Source organism: Cyanistes caeruleus, chromosome 17 (genome assembly GCF_971803275.1).
Source record: "Cyanistes caeruleus chromosome 17, bCyaCae1.hap1.1, whole genome shotgun sequence".
Classification (NCBI taxonomy): domain Eukaryota; kingdom Metazoa; phylum Chordata; class Aves; order Passeriformes; family Paridae; genus Cyanistes; species Cyanistes caeruleus.
In genome coordinates this window covers 14594611-14621637 of record NC_141717.1, presented here as the reverse complement: position 1 = coordinate 14621637, position 27027 = coordinate 14594611, and the positions used below count along the sequence as shown (strand labels likewise).

Genomic DNA, 27027 nt, shown 5'->3' with positions numbered 1-27027 from the left:
GGTCCAGGCGCTTCCCGAGCGTATTCCCCGCCGCCGGTCCCGGGGCGGAGCGCGGCGCTGATTGGTCCCGGCGCAGGGGGGGCGGGGCCAGGACGGGCTATGGTAGCGCGCGGGCTCCCGCGCGGTGGCGGAACCGGGATCGGGTAAGGAGCGGGGCCCGGATCAGGATCGGGGCCCGGGCCAGGATCGGGGCCCGGACCAGGATCGGGGCCCGGATCGGGGCGTGCGGTGTGGGGAGAGCAGGGCTGGGGCACGGCACGGTATCCCACGGCCGGTGACAGCGGCCAGGCAGCGCCGGTCCCCGCCACCCGGAGCAGGGCAGAGAGGCGCGTCACCAGGCTCTCGGGATGTGGGAGGTGATGGAGTCGGGATACGGGGCGTGCAGAACTAGCTGGAGACAGAGCTTCGGGGATGGGGTTCCCCAGGTGAGGTGCCAGGTGTCCACCATCAGAGGGGACATGGTGGGGGAACTCATCCTGGCTGGGAATGGCAGCTGTGTCCCCCCTGAGCCAGAAGCAGTGAGTGTGAGTGCTGCAGCAGCCTGTGCTGGGGGGACATGCAGGACATCCTGCTCAGAGCCAGAGCACTTCCCTCGCAGCCATTTGCCCAGCCCAGCCTCTCGCAGTGAGGATTCCCACCCTGCCAGTGAGGCCTGGGCTTGGGCCAGAGCATGGCTGAGCATCCCTGCCCAGAAAGGGCGGCGTGAATGGACTTCGGCAGCTTGGCACAAGGAAACCATGTGGGATTGCTTAATAACCTGCTCACGGCCCTTCACCCGTCCTTGCAGGGTTAATGAGTAAAAAGATTAATTGTTTTCTGCCAAGGCAGCAGCTGGGCTGTTATTCCTTCCCCAAGAGCAGCAGTGGCATCAACTGGGCCATGGAACCAAGCAGAGGCAGAGCTGCTGCCTCTCAGGGCCTCTCAGCTCCACAAGATGCTTCAGTCAGGGTTTGGGGCAGGACTCTGACCTGCTGGGGTTTTGCCCAAGGGAAAGCAGGCAAGAGGTTTAAGCGTGCTGGGTATTGCAGTGCGTGTTAAAATTGAGATCTGTGGGTTTGAGCACTTCACTGCCCTTGAAATTAAAGATCAGGCACTGCTGAGCTGGGCAGGGGGAGCTCAGGGAGGGGCGGTGATGGGAGAGTATCAGACATTATCAAAGCACTGTAATTAACAAACTGATCTTAAATCAGCAGGGGAAGCCTGAGGGTTGTGTGTGTTTTCCTCACCCAGCCATGGCTGTCCTCAGGGAATACGTGGGATGGCAGCAGGCAGCACACAGGGAGATGAGGAGGCACCCAGCCCTGCTGCCATCCTACAGACTCCCCTCTCCCCTGGCAGGTGATTCAGACCCAGCAGCAGCACCATGGCGAGCTCAACACAGGGCCTCCCCAGCGCCGAGCTCTGGGCCTCCCATAGCAAGATGGTGATGGAGCCACTGGACACCAACGACCCGGAGGTGAGAGCCCCTTCCAGGCTCCTGCCCAGCTGCCTCATTCACCCCCAGCCAGCCGTGGGGATGCTGACCTCGTGGAGCCAGGGACATGGCAGAGCCCAAGCTGCTGGAACCCATCCATCCTCTGTGCCCTCTCTGTGACTGGTTGGGAACAGCTGCACCAAGAAGAGACCGCATCTCCCTTCTCCAGCACCTTTCCAAGCCCTGACCCTGTGGTGGAGCATCCACACCTCCGTGCAGAGCCAGCATGGGTGAAGCCATTTCTCTCCTCTCCCAAAGGTGCACAGCATCATCAAGAAGGAGAAACAGCGGCAGAGGCTGGGGCTGGAGTTAATTGCATCGGAGAACTTTGCGAGCCGAGCGGTCCTGGAGGCCCTGGGATCCTGCATGAACAACAAATACTCTGAGGGTTACCCAGGACAGAGGTATGGGGCTGGGCCAAGGCCCACCGACCCAAACCTTTGCAGGGTGGGAGAGGAACCGCCCATCCTGCCAGGCCTCACCTCAGGGAAGGAAGCAATGTCCTTATGCTGGCAGCCAAGCTCTTCCAGGACAGGCTCTGACCTTCTCATCCTCTGTCCTTGGCCACACATGGGACAGTCTCAGCAGGGCCACATCTGCTGTGGCTGCACAAATGGGGCACCACTCCAGTTTCTCCCCAGCTTGGTCACAGGGACTGTTCTGAGTTTGGTTTTACGCCCTGCCCTGTCCTTTACTGCAGGTACTACGGCGGGACGGAGTTTGTGGACGAGCTGGAAAGGCTGTGCCAGAAGCGAGCCCTGCAGGCCTACCGGCTCGACCCCCAGAAGTGGGGAGTCAATGTCCAGCCCTACTCAGGTATTGGGGTGCTCAGGAGAGCCAGGACAGTTGCCCAGGCCTCTGTGTGCCCCAGCATTCATAACCAGCCCAGTGCGCTCTCACTGCAGGGTCACCCGCAAACTTTGCGGTGTACACGGCCCTGGTGGAGCCCCACGGCAGGATCATGGGGCTGGACCTGCCTGATGGTGGCCACCTCACCCACGGGTTCATGACGGACAAGAAGAAGATCTCTGCCACCTCTGTCTTCTTCGAGTCCATGCCCTACAAGGTACAGAGAGCTGCTCCAGCCAGAGCCAGGGCGCAGTTATCATAAGTGTTGGTGCCTATTAAAGTTAAAAGTACCAGCATCAGGCTGCCAGCACCCCTCCTGCAGGACAGCACTGCAGCTGATCTTCACCACAGAGAGGTGGCTGAACCCTCCTCTTCCTCTTCTAGGTCAACCCCAAGACTGGTTACATCGACTATGACCGGCTGGAGGAGAACGCCCGGCTCTTCCACCCCAAGTTGATCATAGCAGGTAAAGGATCACACCTGTACCAACCTCCCTGGTGGCAGAACCCGGATGGGGGTGGCTCCCCAAAGCCCATGGATGCTGCAGTGCCAGGAGGAAACCCCCAACAGCCTGCAAGGAGCTTGTGCACTGTCCCCAGCTGGGCTGTCTGCACTGCAAGCCTGGTCCTGGGGCTGTCCCAGAGTCCTGCACATCTGCTTCTGTCCCCTCCTCATCGCCCGTCCCCGCAGGCGTCAGCTGCTACTCGCGGAACCTGGACTACGCCCGCATGCGGAAGATCGCCGATGACAACGGGGCGTATCTCATGGCCGACATGGCCCACATCAGCGGGCTGGTGGCCGCCGGCGTGGTGCCCTCGCCCTTCGAACACTGCGACATCGTCTCCACCACCACCCACAAGACCCTGCGGGGCTGCAGGGCCGGCATGATCTTCTACCGCAAAGGTGATGGGAGAAACGCTGCAAGTTAACGCTCCTTCCTGCTCCAGCTGGGAAGGAGGCAGGGCAGAAAATTCCTGGGAGCATTTGGGGAGCTTCCCTGGGCTAACTCTGGCTCAGATTTGAAGAGGAGCAAGCACTGTGCCTGCTCTGAGCAGCCAGGGGGTGAAAGCAGCTCGTGGGAGAAGCTGCCTTGTGACCGTGTCCTCCCTGTCTCGCAGGAACCCGCAGCGTGGACCCCAAGACAGGCAAGGAGACCCTCTACAACCTGGAGAGCCTCATCAACCAGGCGGTGTTCCCGGGGCTGCAGGGAGGCCCACACAACCACGCCATTGCAGGTATACAGCCAGGCTGGCTGCCAGCTCCAGCATGGCACAGGAAGCTGGTAAAGGTGTCCTGGCAGGGCTCTGGTCCCCAGCAGCAGCATGGGATCCTCCAGCTGCCCTACAGGGCTCACAGCTTGGGGACACCGTGGCAAAAAAAAGGCAGCTGGTTGATCCAGCATTGCCCAAGGAATGACTGTCCTATCCTGTGTTTTGGGTCATGGTGATGCCACCAACCTGGTTAGGGGAAAGGAAGGATCAGTCCATTCATTTGTTCAGCTCCAGTGTGGCTTCTGCTGGCAGTGTCACTGCTGGTGGGAGCCCCCCAAAACTGACCCTGGCCTGCCTGTCTCCGCAGGGATCGCCGTGGCGCTGCACCAGGCCATGACACCCGAGTTCAAGGCTTACCAGCAGCAGGTGGTGGCCAACTGCAAGGCACTCTCATCAGCACTGATGGAGATGGGCTACGACATCGTCACAGGTGAGGACACATCTTGCCAATGGGATGGGGCTGAGCCTGGGGTCTGACCAGGGCAGCGCTTCATGGACACCACGGGCAGGGCTCTGTTGGCACAATTCCTCATCCCTTGTTAAATCTCAAGTCTTCTGCTGAAGTTTCCTGCAGGAGCAGCATTTCCCCAAGCCCACGTGCCCACCAAACCCCTCTCTTTGCAGGGGGCTCTGACAACCACCTGATCCTGGTGGATCTGCGCAGCAAAGGCACGGACGGCGGCCGGGCCGAGCGGGTGCTGGAGCTCTGCTCCATCGCCTGCAACAAGAACACGTGTCCTGGTGAGGGATCCCACAAGCTCTGCCAGCTCCAGGAGCCAGGCTGAAATCCCTCAGGTGCTGGTTTCGGTGCCAGGTTTGGTGACATGTGCCTCGTTGTGGTGCAGGTGATGTCAGTGCCCTGCGCCCCAGCGGCCTCCGGTTCGGGACGCCGGCTCTCACCTCGCGTGGCTTCCGGCAGGACGACTTCCGAAAGGTGGCCCAGTACATCCACAGAGGTGAGCCAGGGCTGTGGGGCTGTGTGCTCCAGGGCAGCTCCCCTGGCTGAGGAGGCATCAGCTGAGCCCCACTGGAGCCATCCCCACAGCTGGCAAGGGAACACACCCACAAATGAGGAGTAGCCATCCTACCTCCACATCTGGACATGGGGGAGGACATCTGGCCACAGCTGGGACCAGCCAAACTCTCCCCTCTGCACGGGCAGTGGGCTGAAAGCCTGTGTCTCTTGCAGTTTTCTCCCAGTTGTCCTCAGGAATTCTAACTTGTTTTCCCAGGGCAGCAAGTCCCTCAGAGGGGAAGGAGGGAGGGAGCAGGGCTGTGTCCCAGGGGCTGCAGGGCTGGGAGAGCCCTGGGATGCAGCAGCTGCAGGGGCTGACCAAGACATCTCCCATCCCGGCAGGGATCGAGCTGGCTCTGCGTGTGCAGAAGGAAATGAGCCCCAAGGCCACGCTGAAGGAATTCAAGGACAAATTGGAGGACCCAAAATACCGTGGGGAGCTGAAGGCACTGAAGGAAGAGGTAGAAGCCTTTGCAGCCACGTTCCCACTCCCGGGGCTGCCTGTCCTGTAAGGGGACACATCCGTGCCTGCTCCTGGAGCCACAGGAGTACCCAGGGCACACTCACAATCCCCAGCCTGAGACCAACACCCCAGTGCCTTCTCCCAGCACTTCCCTGTGGAACTGCAGCAGCAGCTCCTCCTTTGGCTCTTACTCCCCTTTTCCCTCCCACGTGGGGCACAGGGACCCCACGAGTACAAGCCCTGTGGGGACACCAGCCCTTCAGCACTGTGTCACCCTCACCTCATGGCCCGGTGCCATCCGGCTCCTGCTGGCTGTGGAGCAGCAGATGAGATTTCGGCTGGTCTGTCCACATTCCCTGGACACCCTGCCCATGGCAGTGTGAGGGACGGGGCTCCAGCTGCACAAGAAACCTCACAGCCCCGAGAAGTGCCCCTGGTTTCAGCCTCAAAGATTTCTCTTCATCCAATGTGCCTTGCCACCTCCACAGGCTATGACAAGGCAAAGCCTTGTCTTGAACATCCCTCCTGGGATCACCATCTCATCCTAACCAGATCCTACAATATTTTCTCAGACCCCTTGGCACAAAGCTTAGGTTGGACCATTTTTTAATAAGCACGGTAAAATTAAGAATTTAACCACCAAGAATTATAGGCTTTAAAAAATACGACCAATTTTTTTTTTTTTTTTTTGTATTTCAAAAATATCTGAACCCAAATAAATATTTTTTTTTTTAAAATTACATTTCTCAGACTAGTCATTTGGTGTTAACATCTGTTAAACTCTTGTGCAGTAACACTTACAGCACGACACTAAGACATGCTTCTTGGATTTCTCCCGGTCACACTCGCCCTAACTACTGACGCAAGCATTCAGCACGCACAGGCACACACACGGAACTCAACATGCAGGAATAGGATACAGTGCTTTTAAAATGAGAATTCATCAATCACAGCCTCCTGGCAGCCCTCAGAGGCAGCTCCGAGCCCAGCCCCATCCCCGTGCCAGCGGCTGTGCCAGCGGCAGGACCGGGTACCCTGCTTCTGCCTTCCAGTTAACTCTGATTCGGGGAGCAGTGGGGTGGGGGGTTTGTGACCCCTCCAACATCGGGGTGCAGTTTGGTGCTCTGACATTGTGCTCTGAGGCAGGTGTTCTCCTGCAGCCTGGGCAGCTCCCTGGATTCCCTCAGATGCTGTTACAGGAGCCTTCTCACTGTGCTGCTACAAGCCCCGGGTCCTGCCCAGCTCCCGGAATCTGCAGCGTGGGCTGGCCCCCACCCCCAGACCAGGGGGCTCAGGAGCCTCACGCTCAATAAAACCCAAAGAACTGGTCTGGAGGCACCCAGCCATCAGCTCCCACCCCTGGAGTGCCTCTCCCACCACGGTGAATATTGCTAGAGTATAAGCAGCTCCTCCCTGCCGAGGCAAGGCAGCTGTGGAGCTGCTCAGAAGTGATTGCTATCAGATGAAAGGAAATCTGAGCACTGTTCTCTGAGAAATGAAACCTTTGTAGGGTTAAGATCACCTACAGCTATGGCTGAGCCTCCTGGGGTGGGAGCTGGAAGCAGCAGGTTAGTGGAGAGCAGAGCAGGGGCTGGCAGCTGGGAAGAGCAGGTGTGGCAAACAGGAGCCCTCTGTCCTGGCCAGGAGAGGCTCCTGCTCTGAGGAATTCTCGGTCAGGTCGAACACCTCCTCTTGCTGGCAGCAAGGAGGGAGCCAGCGCGGCCGTGCGGGAGCGGGGACATGCTGGGCTGGCAGCACTCACGGAAGCAGGGGATGGCCATGCAGGGCACCACTGGCTCTGGCAGCTACAAGGCTGGTGAGGATGGCACTACCACTGCCAGGAACCTGCCCTGCTCCTCGTGGAAGGATGGCCCAGGCAGGACAACCAACACACGTGCCAGAACTCGTGGCAGGAGATACCAGTGCAAAGGTTGTGGCTTGTTGCTAGTCTGTGAGTTTCAGAAACTGGAGACAGGGGAAAGTCCTAAAGTGCCAATACAGGGATCTGTACTGTACAGGAGCAGAACAACAGAGACAGAGATAATACAGAGGAAAGAGGAATTCAGCTCCCAAACACCAGCTGTGCTCAGAATCCCCCCAGTTTCTGCCACCACAAGCACAGAGGGCTCCAAATGCACAGACCAGTGTTAACGCCTCCTTTGCAGTCCAAGTTCAGAGGTTACACTGCTGAGAGGGGGACAAGCACTCCAGGGTGTGTTTCTCCACTGCTCCCAGCTGCAGATAATCCCAGAGCTCCCGTTGGGAATTGGGTAATGTTCCAGCCAAGCTCCCCAGTCAGAGCTGCTTTGTGGCAGAGAGGTGAAGCAGGTCAGACAGGTGGTAGTGCAAGTATTGCTCAACACGGCCTTGAAAATCAGATACTACCAGGCTGGACAGAGGGAGCAAGAAGTGAGTTATTTATCAATTTATGAGCACAGCTGAACACCACAGGTCAGGACCACTGTGACTAAGATGAGCCACCATTAATCATCTGTGCCACTCCGTGCTGGAGGAAGACGTGAGTGAGTCAGCAGGAAAAAAGTCTGTCCCTCCCTCCCTCCCTTCTCAAACCCAAACAGCACTAGGCTGCTTCTCAGCAGGAAACAAGCTCCTGCTTTGAGCTCCAGAGCAGGATGCTGGGAGCTTTCATCTGTCTGGTGTCACCTGCATTACTCATCTACCAAGATGCCTCTTCCCCCAGGGAATCTCACCTCAGCTTCAGTGTGGAAGTTTGGGTGTGCATGAATCAATCAGGGGGCACCTTGAATCACTTCAGAAAGCCAATCTGATGGACACAGAGGCCTTTCACCAGCAGACTCAGTTCACATGAGACAGGAGGGCACAGGTAGGACAGGAAAAGGCTTTGAGCATGCTGTAAAGGTGAGCAGCCCCTCAGAGACACTGCTCACCTTCAGCAAAGGCCACGCTGCACTGCTTCCAACCACAACCTCAAATCACCATCACAGGCAACCCTTGACCCAGGAAATCCCTCTGGAGAGAACCAGGAGGCCAACTTGGCTGAGCCACCACAAACAGCAATAGCCTTAAAAACAGCCTTTCTGCCCTGTTGGTTTATACCCCAGAGAGCCCTCTCCAGAGCAGAGGAGGAGGTGGCATGATCCTGAGGCACAGATGCTGGTGCAAAATGACAGCCTCCCCAAGGAGCCTCCCTGCCTCTAGGACATGGTTTTGGAGGAGTGCAGGTCTCACAGCAAGTTTCAGTGGGGTCTAAGCCTCGCTGGGGAACCCCAGGCTGTACACAGAAACTTCCTGGGCTCAGAAGGAAGATCACATTCATCTCCAAAGCTGCCTCACATTATTACCATAAAAAGAAGTTTAAAAAAACCCAACAAACCAAAGAACAGATCAGCTCTTGTATGATCTCAGCTGTTCTCACCCCATAATCAGCATTAAAAAGAATTAAAACCAAGATTATCTTTCCTAGCAAGACTTTTCTTACTTAGAAGTACCTTGGGAGCTGCTACTGCCACATGGCACCAGGCAGAGCAGCCTGGGCCCAGAATCACCTACAAGACTCCAGAGGGAAGCGCTGTGCCTGGGCACAAAACTTTCAGCACTGACAGGAACGATCAGGGAGTGTCACCATGTTGGTGGTACATCCTTTATGGCACAGAAGCTTTGAAAGGAAAAGCTCTCAGTACTCAGGCTCAGAGAGCAGCAGTTCTGCCCTACCCAGAGCCACCTAGGAGCCCCAGGAGAGGTAGTCAGGAAGTGACCATGGCTCAGCCAGGAGCAGCACGCAGCAATGCCAGCCCTGTTTTACCACAAAGCACAAATGTTCCCAGCAAAAAAAAATATAAATAAATAAACTATTATAGATAGAACATAGAATCCAGTACATTCATCCCCAAACTCTCCTGAGCACTTGTACCTCACCAGCCAGGCAGCCTGTGGTTAACAGTCTGCTGTCTCACAGCGTGGCTCCAGCTGAATCACATCGTTTCCCCATCACGAAAAGCACCTAAAAAGAGGGCCCTCACCCTCTTTCAGTTCCCCTCTGTCTTTAAAATGCCACCCCTGCCCTCAAACGCTTTGAGGATTCCCAGTCTTCCTCCAGGCTGCTCGAAGGCGGCCCAAATGGGGCGTGACAAATGAACAAGGCACAGTGCTCTACATTCACAGCGGCCAGCCCTCGGGGCTCGCCAGCGCTAGGGAGTGCTTCCACCTTCCTGATTCTAACCAAGCTGGAGAAACGGGAAACCCCTTCTGGAGAGAAGCATCTGTGCCTCTGCTGTGCTCCCACTCACCCAGGGACAACCTATCCTGGGAAGTGCTCAGAAACTCAGGAAGATGAGGGACATCCTCCACTGGCTGTGCACAAACCCATGAGCTGCTGCCCTGCCTGGGGGCTCTGAGCTACACTCACATGACAGACACATCAGTGGATACAAAACTTCACATGGCCTTTACACCTCTGGTCACAGCCCTGGCCCCATGCAAGGGACTGACAGTGCTCAGGCAGAAGAGTGCAGGACACTGTGCTCTATGGGGGGCTGTACACTCGTCAGTATTGATCCCCGAGATAGCCCAACCTCCCCTCATGCCATAACCCCCCTGGGACGCTGCTGTGATCCACTTTAACAGTGCCCCTTCTAACATTTACAGAGTGCCCGATGGTTTATGTGATGTTTACGCTTTTGGCTACAGGGATCACCAGAAATCCGCCCTCGCAGACCCGGATTCCTGCGGAGCAGAGACGCCGACACCTCGGCCCCTTCCCGACGTGTGAGAGCTACTGCAGGCAGCGGCAATGTCAAGCACGGATGGGCTCTGTCAGACTCCGAGCACGCGGGCACACGGCCTGTGCAAGGCTAGATTTTGTACAAAAAGCTGGGAACATAGTCAAATCTGAGCAGGGGGTTCCCCCCCTGCCCCGGTTCCTGAATGTAGTGCAGCTTCAGCAGCTCGGCCAAGTACTGCACGATTTTGATATCTTCGTTGGCAAGGCCCAGCTGAAGCTTTAGGAAGTTCATCCTGCGATTCACAACGGATTCCTCCGGTTCCCTTTCGCTGATGGGAAGGTGCAAATGATGGCAGAAGGTGAAGAGGAAGGCTTTAGAGCACAGCTGGGTGAGGATGCTTTGGACGTGCATGTAGTAGGTGCTGCCACGCTTGATCTGCGTGCGGTGGTCGGCCAGCCGGGCCACCACGGTGCCCTTGTAGAGGGGGCAGCGCAGGGTCTTGCTGTCGGCGTCCAGGATGCTCAGGTAGCGGCTGTAGCGGCTCAGGGCGTGCAGCACATTCACCCCAGCAGGGGACACTGCCCTGCAACAGCAAGAGAGAGGTCATGGATGGAGGGCAGCCATAATTAAGCAGCAGGGTGTGTCTCTGTGCCTTGTATCCTGTGTAGTTTCCCCTCTATGAGGATGAGCTGGTGCAAGAACTCTGTGGGTGAATAAAGCCTAGGGGGGGACAAATAGGTTCTCCAGCCTGCCAGATCCCAAAGAAAGCTCGATTCCCTAGATCCCCACATGCCCTGATCTGTACTGTGCATGCTACAGCATAAACCACCACACTTCAGGGCAGCTTCCTCCCTTGGTGACATGGAGAGGGAGCGATAGGACATCTCTGGTGAACAGACACATCTTACAGCAGCTGGAAGCCTCTCAATGTGACTCAGAAACCCAAAGCAGTCGCCCCTTTCCAAGAGCTCCACATTCCCCCCAAATTGCTTTGGGAGGGGGCTGCTCTGAGGTGGTCAAAGAACCTTCTGAATTTCCTAAAAGAGAGAACCGTCCTTAACCCACAACATTCCGTGTCTGAGCCTGGCCTGGCTATTTGTCACTCAGGTGCAAACCCACAGCATGCTCACAACCATACAATTACCCACCAAGCTTAACCTACTGTTACTGAAATGCAAATCACAAGCCTACGCAGCAAACCCTTCATCTCCTCCATTCTTTGTGGTGACAGCTGCTGGGCTCAGATATGGCACCCAGCCTCAAACTGGGAGCCCCAACTGGTGGAGGGGCTGCCCGTGTGCCCAGGCAGCACCTTGCCTTAGGAGACACAGGATCCTTACTGGAATAAATAGTTCAGCCTCTAAATTCCTTCCCAGAGCCATTCCTACAAATGGTTTGTGGAGAGCACCCACATTAAACTGAACATTTAATTAACATTCCACAGAGGAGAGCTGAAATGACTGACACATGTTACAGGCAGTTCTTAAATAAAGATTTCTGTTTATAAAAATTGCATCAAACCACAAACATTGAGCAAAGAGTAAACACTTGGGGTTTTTAAAAACCTCACTGACAGAGAGCTTGCAAGCAGCTGTTGGCAGAGCTGTCATCCTGCCTCACGAGTACAGAAATGAGAGCAAACTCAGAGTTTTGGATAATTTCACCATCCACATCTCCCAGAAATACAATACCCTGCATCTAAGAAAGGAGGTTTCTGTGTTTTAATTTTCCTGCTGTTTATAAACACTCCTGCAGGAGCTGTTCCAGCTCTGAGCACTGCCTGACACTCTGACTCATGTTTTCCACACTGGTGACAGCAATGGCCATCCCCTGCCATACCTGCACCCAAAGCACAGAACACATCCTGGAACACACCAAAAAATCCTTCTCATAATGTCAACAAGGGCAGGGCCCTTGGGCTGAGCAAACACTCTTTGCTAATATGAGCTGTGAAGCCACAGTTCTGGGTGTTGGGAAGGGGCACTTGTTTTTGGGACAGTTCTCACTCTCAGCAGAGGTTTCCTACAATTCCAACACTGCTCCTGCACACTTCCAGGGGCCTTTCTTCCTCACCAGCACAGACCAAGGTGCTGCACTCCAATTCTGACCTACAGATCTCATCACCTGCTCAATGGGCTCCACAAGAAAAAACCCTCCCCTCCAGCACAGCACCATTTACCCTAAAATTCCAGCTAGAAATGTGAGAAGAGTTCCAGTAGGAGATGGCAAAGCAGAGCACACAAGGGACTCCAGGAACACTCCTATCAGATCATTCAGGAACCCAGCAGGACTCAGGTGTTTGTTCTCTGCTTTGCCAGGCAGAAATCTCCTGGGCAAGTAACTCACCTGAGGCAGGCAGCAAATGCCCAGCAGATGTTACAAACATTAACTCTCACGTGAGGCTGGATACGAGGAGACAAGACTCCTTTTCCAAAATAAATCCCACCAGCAGAAATCTGTGTCAGCTATGCTGACAATTAAGATCCCATACACAACCCCTACCCTCTGAGATGGAAGTTCTTACCACACACCTCAACCCTACTATAGCAAACAGATCCTTGATTTTACCTCTGGAGTCCAACCAACTTCCACTTCTGGAAATCCACCAAGTGCAGGGCAGAGGTGACCCAGTGCTTCACGGGCTTGGCGTACGCGCCGCAGCTGGGCACGAAGATGGAGAGCGCCGTCACGAGCCTCTTGACCAAGGCCTCGTCCTCCCCCAGCACGACCAGGGTCCTCCCACTGAGCAGGGAGTAGATGGCGGGGTGGGCGAAGGGGTACTGGCGGATGAAGCGCAGCGCATTCTGCCCGGCCTTCTTCCTGTGCCTGTCCCCGGCCGCGCAGCCCAGGTGGGCGGGAGAGGGGGTCCTGTCGGAGCACGTGGAGGCGGCGCTGCTGATGTAGCTCGTGGAGTCCGAGCACTCGTCCAGGCTGCTCTTACTCACCTCCCTGCTGCCCGTCAGGTAGCGCGAATCGAGCTCGTAGGGCAGGAGCCCCCCCGAGAGGCCGTCGTGGCAGGGGAAGCCCCCGCGCAGCCCCTGCTCGGCCGGCCGGTACGGCTGCGGGGGGATCCGCACCACCCCGTCCTCCTCGCACGGCTTCTGCCCCAGCTCAGGCAGGGGCTCCAGGAAGTTGGGGCTCTCCTTCCCGATACAACAGGCAGCATCCACCTGCACTAAGCTTTCCTGCTTTGAGATGTCATCCTGCCCATCATCGACGCCCGGGTTCAGTCTGGGGGTGAAGCGAAGGCCTCCCTGGTCGTCATCTGCGTGGGGCTCCTCATTAATGGCACTTGGGTAGCTCGCTTTGAAATCCTCTGGGATGAGGGACTCAGAGGGACACGTGCTGAGCACCTCGATGCTGTCCTCGCTGACCGTGCGCCGGCTGCCCACCTTGCTCCGGCCGGCCTGGGGGCTGGGAATGACGGGCAGGCTGGCCTGGCTCTCCGATTTTGTCAGCCCAGATCCCGATTTCTCCGTTCCGAGCACCTCGATGCTCTCCCCGCTACTGATGCTGCCTTTGATATCTGCATCCAGATAGTCCAGGTTCTCCTGGTGCTCAGACATCATGGATTCAGACATTTTGGGTCCTTCAGAGTCCTCAATTTCCTGCTCCATCTTGATGGGCACACACTCCACGCTGGACTTGTAGGAGCCCAGGCTGATGACCACTTTAGGAGCAAGGGACTCTTCCGAACACTTTTCATCTGTGGCATCTTGGCCGAGCCCCTGGCAGCCTCTGTACTGTTTTTCAGGAGGTTTTTCATCCAGGAAAGACACATCCTCAAAGAGGAAGTTGGTGACACTCTGTTGCTTTAGGAGAGCTCGGCTTATCTGCTCTGTCAAGAGGTAACACACATCACCTCGAAAAGTCCTCTCGATATGGTGCAACTGGTCAAGGGTCTGGGTGAAAAAATAAACATCACAGAGTTCCTCCAGTGTCTTCAGCTTCTTGTCAAAGCACTTGGCAGACTTGGCTTTGATGAGTTTGGGGGTGTAGGATGGCACGTGGGTGTAAAGGGCAGTTTCACCGGGCTCAGCAGGGTCAGAGGCAGTTGGGTCCTGATCGTTGCCCACATCAGCCCGGTCCAGGGCACACTCTGGCTCGTAGGGGTGGAATTCAGAGTCCTTCAGCTTCCTGTAGGGATAGGACCGGATTTGCCTCAGCAGGTCTTGGTGCTCGATGATTGACTTTTCCACACTGGCCAGCTCATTGGCCTTCTCAATGGCCTGGGTCGTGTAATACCCCTTGTCGTTGGCTTTCTTCTGTTGCTCAGTCTCATTGTGCAGGACGGTCCTGGTGTAGTCAAGGTCTTTCAGTTTCTTTTCCAGTTCGTTGGCAAAAGCTTTCCGGTTCCCCGTCTTCAGGCATTCGGAGGCTTTGGAGAACTCGGTGGAGAGTTCCTGAAACTGCTGCATGATTTTGTGCTCGTCAGCAGAAATGTAAGCCATGCAGAAGGGCCTGACAAAGCCCCTGGCTTCCAGGTCGTACAGGGTCAGGTGGTGCACGTAGGCAAAGGCCCCTTCCTTGGAGTCCCCCAGCACCACCTTGGAATCCTCCACAAAGTTCAGCTTCGGGTAGGCAGAGCCGGGAGGGTGCCCCACGAAGGATGCTTGATAATCCACAGACATGATCCGCAGGGAAAAATAATTGAGATCGAAGGTGCCCGACACTTTGGCGTCATCGGGGATGGTCAGGAGGGGCTGGGGCCCCACTTGCTCCGAGAACTCGGAGATGAGGATGAAGTCCCGGGTGAACTTGGAGCCGGCGACCTTGGCCCAGGGGTTGGCGCCCTGGCCGGTGAAGGGGAACAGCGGCACCGAGTACTCCTCGGGCAGGGGCGGCTCGCGGTACAGATCATCCTCCAGCTCCTCCTCCCTGGTGAAGGCCACCACGTCAGGGGCGCTGATCATATTTCCCGCAGGACGGGACCGACATGGAGCAGCGACGCGCCCCCGGTCCCCCCGCCACCGCCGGGCCCCGCGGGAGGCACCGGCGCAGCCCCGGCCCGGCCCCGCCGCAGCCGCAGCCCCGTGTCCCCCTCACGCCGCCGCCATGGCCGGAGCCGCCGCCTCCTCACGGTCCCGCAGCCATCTTAGAGTCACATGACCCGCGGCCTCCGACCTCGCTGGCAGGAAGCGACGCCGCCGCCTCCTCCTCTTCCTCAGCTGCTGTTGTTTATTTTTACCGTCATCGCCCTTTGTCGTTACCGACCCCGGGACTGGCCCAGCGGAGGCGGGAAAGGGGGAAAACCGAGACGGAGCGGCGGCGGGAGGGCACACTTAGGGGCGCCGCGGGGCATCTCGGGAGTTGTAGTTCCCTGCCGCCTCCGCGGCTGCGCTTTACGGCAGGACGTGACGGTGAGGAGGAGCGACAGCGGAGCGCGGGAGGTCTGGGAGGTGAGGGGGGAACGGGGGGAAAAGGGCGAAAGGAAAGGGAAAGGTCTGCCCCAGGGAAGGGACAGCCCGAGGGGGGATCAGGGGTGGCGAGGGGGCTGTGCTGCCCCAGGGAAGGGACAGCCCGAGGGGGGATCAGGGGTGGCGAGGGAGCTGCGCTGCCCCAGGGAAGGGACAGCCCGAGGGGGTATTAGCGGTGGTGAGGAGGCTGCGGAGGAAGAGGGCAGCCCCAGCCGGGCAGGAGAGGGCCGGGGGACAGGCTGAGGGACCCCCCGACAGCCGTGCCTGGAGCGGGATGACGCCTTCTCCATCCCCGTGCGGCTCCGAGGGGCTGCCTTGAGCCTCCCGGGCTGGCCGAGCGGTGACACCAGCGATCTCTCCATGCCGGCAGGACCCGGGACGCGGAGCAGCAGCATGCCCTGGCCTCGCCTCCTGTGATGAACCTCTACGGGCGGTTGTTTAGCAGGGGCGGGATGCTGCCCCAACCCTGGCGCTGCTTCTCGCGGGCCGCGGAGGATTTGGCGCTGCAGAGGATCCGCAAGGTCCTGTGCGTGGCGGAGAAGAACGATGCTGCCCGAGGGATCGCTGAGCTGCTCTCCAACAGAAGGATGCGGCGGGTAGGAACACCCCAGCTCCTGCTGCTCCCTGGGGCACGGAGGCTGGGGTGGCTTTGTTGGCTGGGGAGGGTCCGTGCCGTGTGTGGCAGCCCCAGGACTCCCGGCAGAGCTTGGCATGGACACTTCACGTCAGCGTTGTGGCACACTTGGCGCTGTTTTATACCTGAACACATGAGGGTACAGGAATGGCTTTGTTCTGTGCACAATCACCACTTGCCCAAATGTATTTGGGAGTCCTGGTCCTTGTGGTTTAAGTCCAGTGGGAACTCAGCTCCCTCTGCCCAGGCTTCCTTCACCAGGCACTGAGCTCCATGGTGAGGGCTCCCTGGGTCATTCCTGGATTAGCAATGTATGGCAAAGGCTTCAGAAACTGACACCATCCATCAGCATGCATTTCCCCATCCAGAAACACCATTTCTGCAGCATCAGCAAGTGTCAGGGGTTTACTGGAGGTCACCAAATAAAGCAAAAACAGGCTGTGTTTTGGAGAGGAAAAAAATCAAAGATTTCTACTCTTTGTGCTAAGAATCACTTGCTGTTTCCAAACTAAGGAACTCCCAAACTAAGGTGCTACTAGGCCAGAACCAGAGAATCACTGAGGTTGAAAAACACCTCTGAGATTATCGAGTCCAACCTGTGATCATCATCTTGGCACCCAGACCAGAGCACTGAATGCCACATCCAATTGTTCCTTGAACACCTCCAAGGGTGGTGACTCCATCACCTGCCTGGACACTTCAATAATGATTAACCCTTTCCATGAATAAATTCTTCCTGATGTCCAATCTAAACCTTCCCTGGGACAACCTGAGGTTTTTTCCTCTCATATTGTCACCTGGGAAAAGAGGCTGACACCCACATGGCTTCAACCTCCTTTGAATAAAAGGTGTTATTGAGAACCTGGGTGCTGACAGTCCCAATCAAGACATCGTCTTGCCTCTGTAAAAAAAAGCAGCAAATACACAATCTAGAAACTTCCATGAGTCTCAGTTAGGTGGGAGGTAGCCTTGGGGACACTGCTTGTCACTTGGAACAAGATAGGAGTTTCAGAACACTGGCCAGCCCCATTCAATAAATCAGTTCCTCATTATTCATGGGGAGATAACCCTCAGGAATGGTTTAAAATCCTCTTACCTTGGAAATCACCATTTTAGTGACTCCACAAATGATACAGGAGATTTCCTTCTCCCTGCTGCAAATCCCATTAGCTCCAGTACCTGGTTTTCCTTTGCCACGTGCCTCTTATGCTCCATCCCAGTGTGGACAAAGCAAGGTGGGATGGATTTGTTTCCTGTTAAAAAAATTAATTTAAAAGATAAAAAAAAATAAGAATTTGTGTCCTGTTCAAAGACAGAAACTCAGGAATTCTCCTTTTCCTTCCAGCGAGAAGGGTTTTCCAAGTTCAACAAGATCTATGAATACGACTACCAGATATTTGGCCAGGTAAGAGTTTTCTCTCCATCTGCTGCTGGATTAATGAAGTACAAATACTAATTAATAAAAGCCATTTGTCAGGAGTTAAAAAACATGGCTCCAGCCATGGGGATGTTCTGCCCAAAGATGAGGAAAAGTCAGATGCTGTTTCTTTGGCTCAGCCATCTGTTTTGTTGCTCTAAATATTTTAACTTTCTGGTTTTATGTCAGTCAAAAATACATTGCTATTTAGAATTGGGAGCTTCCTACAAAAATTGAGGATAAGGCCATGGATAGAACTTGTTATGATGTATTAATTTTGGTTGCCCCAGCCCTGGAAGTGTTCCAGGCCAGGCTGGATGGGCCTTGGAGCAACCTGGGACCATGGAAGGTGTCCCTGCCCTTGTCAGGGGTGGCACTGGATGAGCTTTAAGGTCCCTCCCAACCCAAACCATTCTGGAATTAGCAGGAGAAAGGTGTCACTAATCATGTAAATTGAGAACTGAAGGGACATTTTGGGGCTGTGGGTAGTTTTTGGTGAGTGATGGCCACTAATTTCCTTGCTCTGTCTCTTGCAGAATGTTACCATGGTGATGACATCCGTGTCAGGACATTTACTGGCTCATGATTTTATCATGCCATTTCGCAAATGGTTGGTACCTCGTGCCCCTGGCAGGAAGGGCTCTGTCACCTCCTGCCCCTCACAGGAGGGGGCCTGTCACCTCCTGTTCTCATCCTTGACACTGGAAGCACCTCCTTGACCCATCTTTGAGACACTGCTCAAAGACAAAGACAAATCTTTGAGACAAGCTCAAAGACAAAGGGACAGGGAGGGACTCTGACTCAGAGCAGGGTGATGAGTTCCAAATTTTATAGAAAATAGCCAAAATATTGTTTCAAATTCCTGTCTTCAGAGTGCTAAAACCCCTCAAAGACATAATACTGGTTAAAATACACCAAGGCAGACACAGGGAATTAAACTGATTCCAAAATGAGATGATCTTTGTTCTTTGTTCAGCCAGGAGCTGTTTTGGGAAGCAAAGTTCTTTCTCTGCCTTACCTCTTTTTGTACTCTGGGCTTCAAATAGAAGAAGCTGTTTGTTGCCTTCCAGATTTGCTGATTTCTTTGGCTGGTTTTCCATTCTGTGTTTTTAAATGTTACTCAGCATTTCATGTGAACTCTCTGTCGTCTGAAACAAGGCTTGTAATAAAATACATTAATTCCAGTACTTATACAGCACCAGTTAGTGTCTCACACATGGTGTTTTAGTTTATGTGGTGCACACACATGTTTCTCCTCTCTTTTCCAGGCACAGCTGCAACCCTTTAGCTCTTTTTGATGCTGAAATTGAGAAGTATTGCCCTGAAAATTACCTGGATATCAAGGTACATCATGATTAAGACTTTGAAACTGAGATCAGGGGTTGGTTCAACAAATACTGTCCCAGAGAGAAGGATGATCTTACCTTTGTCTTTAACATCCAAATTTCTGCAGTTTAGCAGATTTCTCCTGTGTTTCCTAGGACTGTAAATGCTGTTCATTTGTGAGACTGAAGCTCTTGCTCATGTACAAGTAGTGCAGTGAAGGAACAGCTAAAAATAGAAATGTTTTTTTCCAACAAGGTGGAATTGATGATTGTGTCTCAGTTTTACAGAAAAAGACATTTTTAGAAAACAGATTGTGGTACAATCTGCTCCAAGCCAAACTTTTTAACAGAATTAGATGTAAATAAATGACTCAATTCTTTTGAAAGCTGTCTGATCTCCCGAGACACAGAATTACAAAATGTTATTGCAACAACCCATCTCCATGGATACACATTGCATTTTGTGTTCAGTGAGTCATTCTGAAATGAAATGACAGAGCAAGTGGCCTGGAATGTTCTCTCTGTGTTGTTTTTCTCCTCTCAGAGAACCCTTGAACGAGAAATCCAGCAATGCCAAGCCCTGGTGATCTGGACTGACTGTGATCGAGAAGGAGAGAACATTGGCTTTGAGATCATCCATGTGTGCAGAGCTGGTGTGTAGAGCATCTTCATCAGTCTGACTTCCATTAGCAGTTTAACAACTCCTTCAGCAGAGGCAAATTCTCAATTTTGTCATGTCCAGGTTAAATACTGTCTAATTCTAATAAATATGTGGCTGTGATAGATCAGAAATGCATGCAGCTGTTGGAAAGCTGTAGAATCAGTTGACAGCACGCTCTCTCAATAGCTGTTTATTAGTTGCCCCTTTCTGTTGGTGTTTGAGTCACTCTGATTTCTCTTCTGTCTGTATCTGGCAGTAAAGCCAAACCTGCAGGTTTTCCGAGCCCGCTTCTCTGAGATCACACTTCATGCTGTCAGATCAGCCTGTGAGAACCTCACCCAGCCCGACCAAAAAACCAGCGATGCCGTCGACGTCAGGCAGGAGCTGGACCTCAGGATAGGCACGTAAATGTCTGTTACTCTAACCTCAACACAAGGCAGAAGTGCCCTCTGCAGTCTCATAAACCTGATTTGTAGATCAGACATGACTAAATGACATCTTATGTTTACTGGAAATGTGCTCTTTGAATTAGAGAATCATCAGCTCCCAAGATTGAGTTCAACCTGTGACTGGTCCCCTCCTTGTAAACCAGAGCAGAGCACTGAATGTCACATCCAGTTGTTTCTTGAGCATCTCCAGGGATGGTGACTCCACCACCTCCCTGGGCAGTGCATTCCAATGTTTAAAAACCTCTTCTGTGAAGAAATTCCTCCTGAAAAGAGGAAATTTCTCCTTGAAGCAAATGTTAAATTTATAGCTCATGCAGCACTGACAAGCTTCTTCAGCTGAGTATTAAACAGAGTAAAATTAATGCTTAGAATATTAAAAAGATCTGAAGTGCTGTGATTATCATTCAACATTGTTTCCTCAGGTGCTGCCTTCACCAGATTCCAGACTCTGAGGCTGCGGAAGATCTTCCCTGATATTTTAGCAGATCAGCTAATCAGCTATGGCAGCTGCCAGTTCCCAACACTGGGATTTGTGGTTGAACGCTTTAAAGCCATCCAGGCCTTTGTTCCTGAAGCCTTCTACAAAATTAAAGGTATGTTTGGGGAACCACAGTCCTGGGCTCCATCTTCGAGGGTTTGATGTGATAGAAAGGAAAAACATTGGAGCAAGGAACACAGAACACTGCAGAGGTGGTTTCCTCTTCCTCTGCCACGACCACTGAGCAGAGCTGGAAGGTTTCCAAGTTCCTTTGTGGCATTTCCATTTTGTGGCTCCTCTATCAGCCAGCTCTGTTGTCCATCACAGTGACCCACGACCATGAGGACGGCAGCGTGGTCTTCAACTGGAAGAGGAACCGGCTCTTCAATCACACAGCGTGCCTGGTCCTTTACCAGATGTGTATGGAGGTAAGAAAGCTTGTAAATGGTTGCATAATCCAGATTCAGCCAAACATGTCCTGTATCTGTCTTGTTCAAGACTTTTAAAGAACAGTTTATGTAAACTCCTAAAGGAGACGTGGATTTTGCTTACTCTGTTTAGGATCCGGTAGCGACTGTTGTTGACGTTGTGAGCAAGCCAAAGAGCAAATGGAGGCCCCTGCCCCTGGACACTGTGGTATGTTTGAACTCTGGGAAGGGTTTCTTTGAAAAGAGCTTTGAACAGATGTTTTACTCACTGCTCTGAATTATCCACTAATACTTTTGGGTTTTCTGGCTCTTCCCAATGCAGGAACTGGAAAAATTGGCTTCCCGCAAACTGAAAATAAATGCAAAGGAAACAATGACAATAGCAGAAAAACTCTATACTAAAGGGTAAGAAGGCAAGACTTGGCTTGGTAAACTTAATTCTTTTAAAACTAAACGGCCTTTTGTTCAAAATGGGAAGCATCTTGGAATAACTCTCAAATGCTCTCCTCTCTTTCTTCCTAAGGCTCATTAGTTACCCTCGAACTGAGACCAACATTTTCCCCAAGGAGCTGAACCTCTCTGCCTTGATAGAACAGCAGACACAGGACCCAAACTGGGGAGAGTTTGCACAGAGGATTTTGGATCAGGGTGGGCCAAACCCTCGGAGTGGAAACAAAACTGATCAGGCTCACCCTCCCATTCACCCCACAAAATACGCCAGCAACCTGCAGGTGGGTGGAACCAGAGGGAATTGGATGGGTTGTGTTGCTTGATAAATAAAGATAAAAGTCTTAACGTGGTCATTAGCACAAAATCCTCATCTGAGATCCCACTGATTTTGTGATGTTTGGTTCACCTGGGAGGACACTCACCCTTCTCACTGTTTGATCTCAGGGCAATGAGCAGAGACTCTACGAGTTCATCGTGCGCCACTTCTTGGCTTGCTGCTCTCAAGATGCCAAAGGACAGGAAACAACTGTGGAGATCGACATTGCCAATGAGCAATTCATTGCTCAAGGACTCATGATCCTGGCCCGAAATTACCTGGAAGTGTATCCTTATGACAGGTGGAGTGATAAGGTAATCCCCTTGAGTAACATAAGTGGCACTTCACTGCCAACCTCAGACTTCTCTGCAAAACATCTTTTGACCAATTCTGGCTGTTTCACTCAGAGCCTTTTGTCCTGAGTGAATGGACCAGGAAGCAGTTTCAAAGAGATTCTCCTTCCCTTCAGGTTATCCCGCTGTATCAGAAAGGGTCTCGCTTTCAGCCCACCACAGTGGAGATGGTGGATGGGGAAACCAGTCCTCCCTTGCTCCTCACAGAAGCAGATCTCATTGCTCTCATGGAAAAACACGGCATTGGTCAGTAGTGGGTTGCGTGGCCTCTTGGTCTTGGCAGAGGGAATTCTCCCCAGGGAATTCTCCAAATGTTGCTGCAGATAAGAAATCACTTAAATGTGCAGAATAAAGGGATATAGAGGGCAAAGTCCAACATCCTCAGGAGCCTGCAGTGTGCCTCCAGTCCCCAGGGACATGGGCAGTTAGTTGCATGTCCAGGCTGTGCCACCAGCACCTTGCTGGCCTCAGTGCCAGAGGGGCACAAAGGCAGTGCTGCTCCTCACCATAAGTTGTGTCCTTGTCCCTGGGCACAGGGGAAATCACTTCTTGGCCCTGGTTTGACTGACATCTCTCTGCTTGCAGGGACTGATGCCACCCACGCCGAGCACATTGAGACGATCAAGACGCGGATGTACGTGGGGCTTACGGCAGATCAGCGCTTCCTGCCCGGCCAGCTGGGCATGGGGCTGGTGGAAGGTGAGGGGAGAGCCCTTACAGAGATGGCAGAGTCCTTACTTGCTCCTTCCTTTTGCTTACCATTCCACATATTCCTCAGGCTATGATTCCATGGGCTACGAGATGTCCAAGCCTGACCTTCGAGCTGAGCTGGAGGCTGATCTAAAACTAATCTGTGAGGGGAAGAAAGACAAATCTGTAGTGTTACAGCAGCAGGTCCAGAAGTACAAGCAAGTCTTCATTGAAGCTGTGGCCAGAGCCAACAAGTGAGTGCTGTGTCTGCTCTCTTCCTCTTGCTTTGCTGTTCTTGGAGGTGTTGGCTGCTCATCTGGGGCTCAGCCTGGAGAGAGGGATCCTGTCATACTGTTTCCGTGGAATGAGGGATCCTGCCACACTGTTTCCCTGGAGCTCTGCCCTCTGTGTGTAGATGCATGGAAAGGGATGACTTGCAGCCTGGCACGCTCTCAGGAGTTCCTCCCAGCTGAGGGTTTAAACCAGGATGAGTTAAAATTAAATTTGGGGATGGCAACATGCACTGACCTCTGCTGTTGTACCCACACCGTGCCCGTTGCAGAAATGTGGTGCTGAGTCAATGTGCTCATGGAGAAGCTCAGAGGGGCTGTGTGGGGGGCTGAGTCACTGCAGACCTGATTGCTCCTTGCAGAGACATCCAGCATGCTCTGCTCGTTTCTTTACAGGTTGGACCAGGCCCTGGCTCAGTATCTGGGAGAAGCTGCAGAAATTCCAGAGCAGGATGAGGTGTACCCAGCCATGCCCGTTTCTGTTCGGAAATGTCCCCAGTGCAACAGTGACATGGTCCTGAAGACCAGGAAGAATGGCGGGTTGGTGACCTTCCCTCTTGTAGCCTCCTGTGTTGGTTTGTGCTTCTCCAGGCATTTATTTACCTCCTTTGGTAAAAGCTTGGAAACCTTGGGCTGCAGCTCACTGACTCCACCAGTTACATGAGCTGTGTGGACTCAGCTGAATCTCTTCTCCAGTAGGTATTTCCCCCATAAAATTGCAGTTTTGACAATTTCTGACAGCTAAGAATACACAAGAATAGATCCCCAACTGTCTTGAGTTTGTCTCTTCCTCACGCAGTGCCTTTGTCCCATGGCAGGTTCTACCTCAGCTGCATGAGCTATCCAGCCTGTAGAACTGCAGTCTGGTTCCCTGATTTCGTGCTGGATGTGAGCAGGGACGAGAGCGTCTGTGATGTGTGTACCCCCCGCCCAGTTCACAGGTAGGGCAGTTATCCCTTGATTGGGGCAGAGACTTTCATGGATTAGGCTGGGCAACTATTTTCCATTGCAGTCTTGGAAAGATGGAGTTGCACTTGGCTTGGGGATGGAAAGAATATGAGTTGGGGAAACTGGCCTCCATATAGCAGAATCAAAACAATAAATAAGAATTCAAGGCTAAATTGAGGTCTCTTGATGAGAAACTGGGAGACTTTGACTCTTCCTTTCCTTGCAGACTGAAGTTTAAATTCAAGAAAGGCAGCGTTCCCCCCGTGATGCCCCTGGAGTTCGTTGGCTGCATCGGAGGCTGTGATGAGATGCTGAAAGAACTTTTGGACCTCAAGTACTTGCACAGATCATCCCAACCTGCATTGTCCACTCCCCAGCCAGGACATCACCTGCAGGCCAACCACTCACTGAACAGAGCCAACAGTGAGACCAGGCAAGCCAGGGGGACCTCAAACCTGGCACGGGGACATTTGCTCTCCATCAACTCCTCCAGGACCCCTAGGGCTGCTCCTGCAGCTGCTCCAGACGATGGCAATGCTGTGGTGTGCAACTGTGGGAGCGAGGCGCTGCTGCTGACCGTGCGCAAGGACGGGCCCAACAAAGGGCGCCAGTTCTACAAGTGCAGCTCCAGCACCTGCAACTTCTTCCTCTGGGCTGATGAGCAGCCACAGGACAGAGGCACCGCGGCTCCACGCAGCTCCACACTGCTCCAGCCCGCTGCTGGGAGAGCCCCAGCGGGATTCCAGCGCCCAGGAGGAGGGAGAGAGCCCTTGGGAAGCAGCAGCTTGGATGCTGGAGGTGGCACAATGTGCAGGTGCGAGCAGCCCGCCGTGACTCGCACCGTGCAGAAGGACGGGCCCAACAAGGGGCGGCAGTTCCACACCTGCCCCAAGCCCCGGGAGCAGCAGTGCGGCTTCTTCCAGTGGGCAGATGAGAACGTGGCACCAGGTATGGCCGGGCTGGGGGCTGTTCTTAAACTGAGCAAAACAAGGAGCTGCTGGGGAGGGTCCAGCGGAGGGCACAAAGATGGTGAGAGGTCTGAAGCATCTCTCTGATGAGGAAGGACTGAGGGAGCTGGGCTGTTTAGGCTAGAGAAGAGAGGGCTGAGAGGGGATCTCATTAATGCATGTGAATGTCTCAAAGGTGGGTGACAGAAGGATGGTGCCAGACTTTTTTTGGCGGTGCTCAGCGACAGGATGAGGAGCAATGGCCAGAAACTAAAACACAAGAAGTTTGACCTCAACATGAGGAAGAATTTCTTTACATTAAAGGTGTCAGAGCTCTGGAACAGCTGCCCAGGGAGGTGATAGTGTCCATCTCTCTGGAGACATTGAATTTCATTTGGCATGCCAGGGAATTTGTGCTCCCTCTGCCCTGGTTTAGGGGTACAGGGAAAGGGCAAATCACTCTGGAGCTTTGGTCAGAGATGAAACTGTATGGAAAGATGCTGAAAAATAATGACAAAATAAGGATGCATAAGAGAGAACTAACAAAAAGGGACCTAACCAGCTACAGAGGGGGAGATGTGGTCTGTGAGAGATCCTCCTTTTCCTCAGACATTTGGGCCTAAACGGGTAAAATCGAGTTTTGAAACCCAAGTTCTTCTGTGCCATGTTTTTTCTGCTTCAGCTGCAGACCAGAGCACTCAGGCAGGCAGATCAGCTTCCCCTGTGCTGTTCCCACATATCTCTAATGCTACAACACAAATGGGTAACATTTCACTGTTCAGACAAGTCTGAAGCAAATGCAGGCTCAGGACTAATCTGAGAATCCTTGATCTGCTGTTTTGAATGCTGTTTCTCACCTATTCATGTTTTCAAAGATCCTTAAATTCAAGTTCTTTGTCTCTAGGCCCTTCTGGAGATAACTCTTTGAACCACTTTGGCAGCAATGGATACTCCAGAGGGTTGGGAAGCAAGGCCAAGAGACCAGACAGTCTCTCCTCAGGATCTGCTGCCAAGAAACCACGGACCTGCAGCATTTGCCACCAGCCTGGGCACACGAGGAAAACCTGTCCTCAGAACCACTGAGCTGGGATGGACCTCTGAGAGCCTGCAAGGCTGTGAACTGCAGGAGCCACCTCTGCCACAAGGAGCTGGACTCTGGGAACAAGTCCCCTGGGTGTTTTTTGGTGGGGCTGGTTGCAGGCTGCTCCTGCCAAGGGATGCCATTTGTTACAGCAAGGGTTCAACCAGCTTGGAGAAGTGGTTGCACTACCAGCTTTTGTTTCCAGCTGCTCTTCTGCTGAGCAGATTGGGAAAGTCTGAACATTTCAAAGAAGCACTTGGAAGCTGAGGCTGTGGAGAAAACTGCGCTGAATCATCCCCCTGCACTATCCTGGTGGTTGTTCCTGGCCTTTCCATGCAGGGAAGAGCTGGATCAGGGCCACCAGGACAGACACCAGGGCTGCCGAGCTCTGCTCAGTCCCTGGCTTTCCACAGTGTGGAATTAAATTCCCTTCTAAGCTGATGTTACCTGAGCAACATTCCCCTTTTCTGTGCCCCTTACCTGGGTTGTTCCTGCCAGTGAAGGAGGGTCAGGTGCAGAGGAGCTGGATCTGGTGCTTGCCCTGGTTGGAGCTCAGCTGCAGTGCTCAGGAAAAAGCCTTCATTTTAGATGGTTCCTGAATCTGAGGGCGAGTTCTTCCTCAAACTTTCAGACATGCCTTTGTGATGCTGTTAGCTGATGAAAGTTATTTTTGTCAGACTAATGAGTTTCTTATTAAAATGTTATTTAAAATTTAAATTTGATGCAGTGACACCTTAACTCTGCCCAATTATTTCTTCCTACATAAAATAGTGAAGCTTTTACTGTAAAAGCATCCAGCCAAATCTTGCTCTTTCCCATCACTGGAACAATACAGGAGCTTTCTTGGCAGAAACTCCTCACAGTAATTCAGAAGTGAGCTACAAAGAGATGGGAAAAGTGGTTTTTATCTCACCAGCTGCATCTGCTGATCTGGGACAGACAGACAGAGCTGGCTGAGCTGAAGAGAAACTCTGTTTTCCTCTTGTGATTTCAGACTGAACTCCCTGGGAAGCCAGGCTGCCTCTTCCCTCACTGTTGGGGCTTCCTCTGTTCATCAAAGGAGGGAGATCCGCAGGATTCTCTGTGTGCTGTGCTGCCAGGACCTCCTGTGCTGCTCAGGATCCTGCTCCTGGGCACAGGCAGGAGGCTGGAGCACTTGGAGGGGAGCCCACAACAGCACAGGTCTGAAACCCTGCAGCAGTCCATTGCTATCAGGCCTAAATCCATGCAGAAAGTCAGGAGAATTTGGGTTGCACTTCCCTGTAGCCCTGACTCTCATCATTAACAGCCGTGGCCTAAAAATACACACCCTGGGCTAAAATAGCAGCATTACAAGGCTTTGGAATGCAGCCACTGAGCCAAGGCAGG

At 53.4% G+C, this 27027-nt stretch overlaps 3 protein-coding genes across 6 annotated transcripts; 2 read left to right on the top strand and 1 right to left on the bottom strand.

Annotated features, from left to right (window-relative positions):
* Positions 1-71: 71 nt before the first annotated feature.
* Positions 72-5809, top strand: SHMT1 (serine hydroxymethyltransferase 1). The gene is made up of 12 exons (XM_086854816.1): positions 72-143; positions 1339-1456; positions 1733-1878; positions 2175-2290; positions 2380-2540; positions 2708-2789; positions 3014-3226; positions 3442-3558; positions 3902-4024; positions 4219-4335; positions 4440-4550; positions 4952-5809. Exons 2-12 carry the CDS (start codon positions 1364-1366, stop codon positions 5119-5121), a joined length of 1449 nt encoding a protein of 482 aa, XP_086710942.1. The 5' UTR covers positions 72-143; positions 1339-1363; the 3' UTR covers positions 5122-5809.
* SMCR8 (SMCR8-C9orf72 complex subunit) lies at positions 5662-14885 on the bottom strand. Its single transcript, XM_023936909.2, has 2 exons — positions 12344-14885; positions 5662-10358 (listed from the first exon to the last, which is right to left on the bottom strand). Exons 1-2 carry the CDS (start codon positions 14686-14688, stop codon positions 9905-9907), a joined length of 2799 nt encoding a protein of 932 aa, XP_023792677.2. The 5' UTR covers positions 14689-14885; the 3' UTR covers positions 5662-9904.
* Positions 14878-26376, top strand: TOP3A (DNA topoisomerase III alpha). Of its 4 annotated transcripts, none has more exons than XM_086854813.1 (20): positions 14878-15135; positions 15563-15788; positions 17172-17231; positions 17780-17853; positions 18512-18587; positions 19113-19221; positions 19486-19629; positions 20101-20271; positions 20484-20584; positions 20718-20792; positions 20907-20989; positions 21108-21315; positions 21479-21664; positions 21820-21949; positions 22289-22402; positions 22482-22647; positions 23080-23223; positions 23502-23624; positions 23858-24579; positions 25483-26376. In XM_086854813.1, exons 2-20 carry the CDS (start codon positions 15609-15611, stop codon positions 25659-25661), a joined length of 3045 nt encoding a protein of 1014 aa, XP_086710939.1. In that variant the 5' UTR covers positions 14878-15135; positions 15563-15608; the 3' UTR covers positions 25662-26376. The 4 variants fall into 4 exon arrangements, with proteins under 4 accessions (XP_086710939.1, XP_086710938.1, XP_086710940.1 ...); XM_086854812.1 differs by having other exon boundaries at positions 14883-15174; XM_086854814.1 differs by having other exon boundaries at positions 14925-15271; positions 15325-15788.
* Positions 26377-27027: the final 651 nt, after the last annotated feature.

What these genes read in the sequence shown, in the direction of transcription:
- SHMT1 (XM_086854816.1), top strand. Translation starts at nt 1,364, where the DNA reads ATGGCGAGCTCAACACAGGGCCTCCCCAGCGCCGAGCTCTGGGCCTCC. An exon ending in GGGCTACGACATCGTCACAG is followed by an intron (nt 4,025 to 4,218) that starts GTGAGGACACAT and finishes CTCTCTTTGCAG; the next exon opens with GGGGCTCTGACAACCACCTG. An exon ending in CAACAAGAACACGTGTCCTG is followed by an intron (nt 4,336 to 4,439) that starts GTGAGGGATCCC and finishes GTTGTGGTGCAG; the next exon opens with GTGATGTCAGTGCCCTGCGC.
- SMCR8 (XM_023936909.2), bottom strand. Translation starts at nt 14,688, where the DNA reads ATGATCAGCGCCCCTGACGTGGTGGCCTTCACCAGGGAGGAGGAGCTG. An exon ending in AAGTTGGTTGGACTCCAGAG is followed by an intron (nt 10,359 to 12,343) that starts GTAAAATCAAGG and finishes TTGCTGTTGCAG; the next exon opens with GGCAGTGTCCCCTGCTGGGG.
- TOP3A (XM_086854813.1), top strand. Translation starts at nt 15,609, where the DNA reads ATGAACCTCTACGGGCGGTTGTTTAGCAGGGGCGGGATGCTGCCCCAA. An exon ending in AGCCTTCTACAAAATTAAAG is followed by an intron (nt 20,272 to 20,483) that starts GTATGTTTGGGG and finishes TGTCCATCACAG; the next exon opens with TGACCCACGACCATGAGGAC. An exon ending in GAAAAACTCTATACTAAAGG is followed by an intron (nt 20,990 to 21,107) that starts GTAAGAAGGCAA and finishes TTTCTTCCTAAG; the next exon opens with GCTCATTAGTTACCCTCGAA.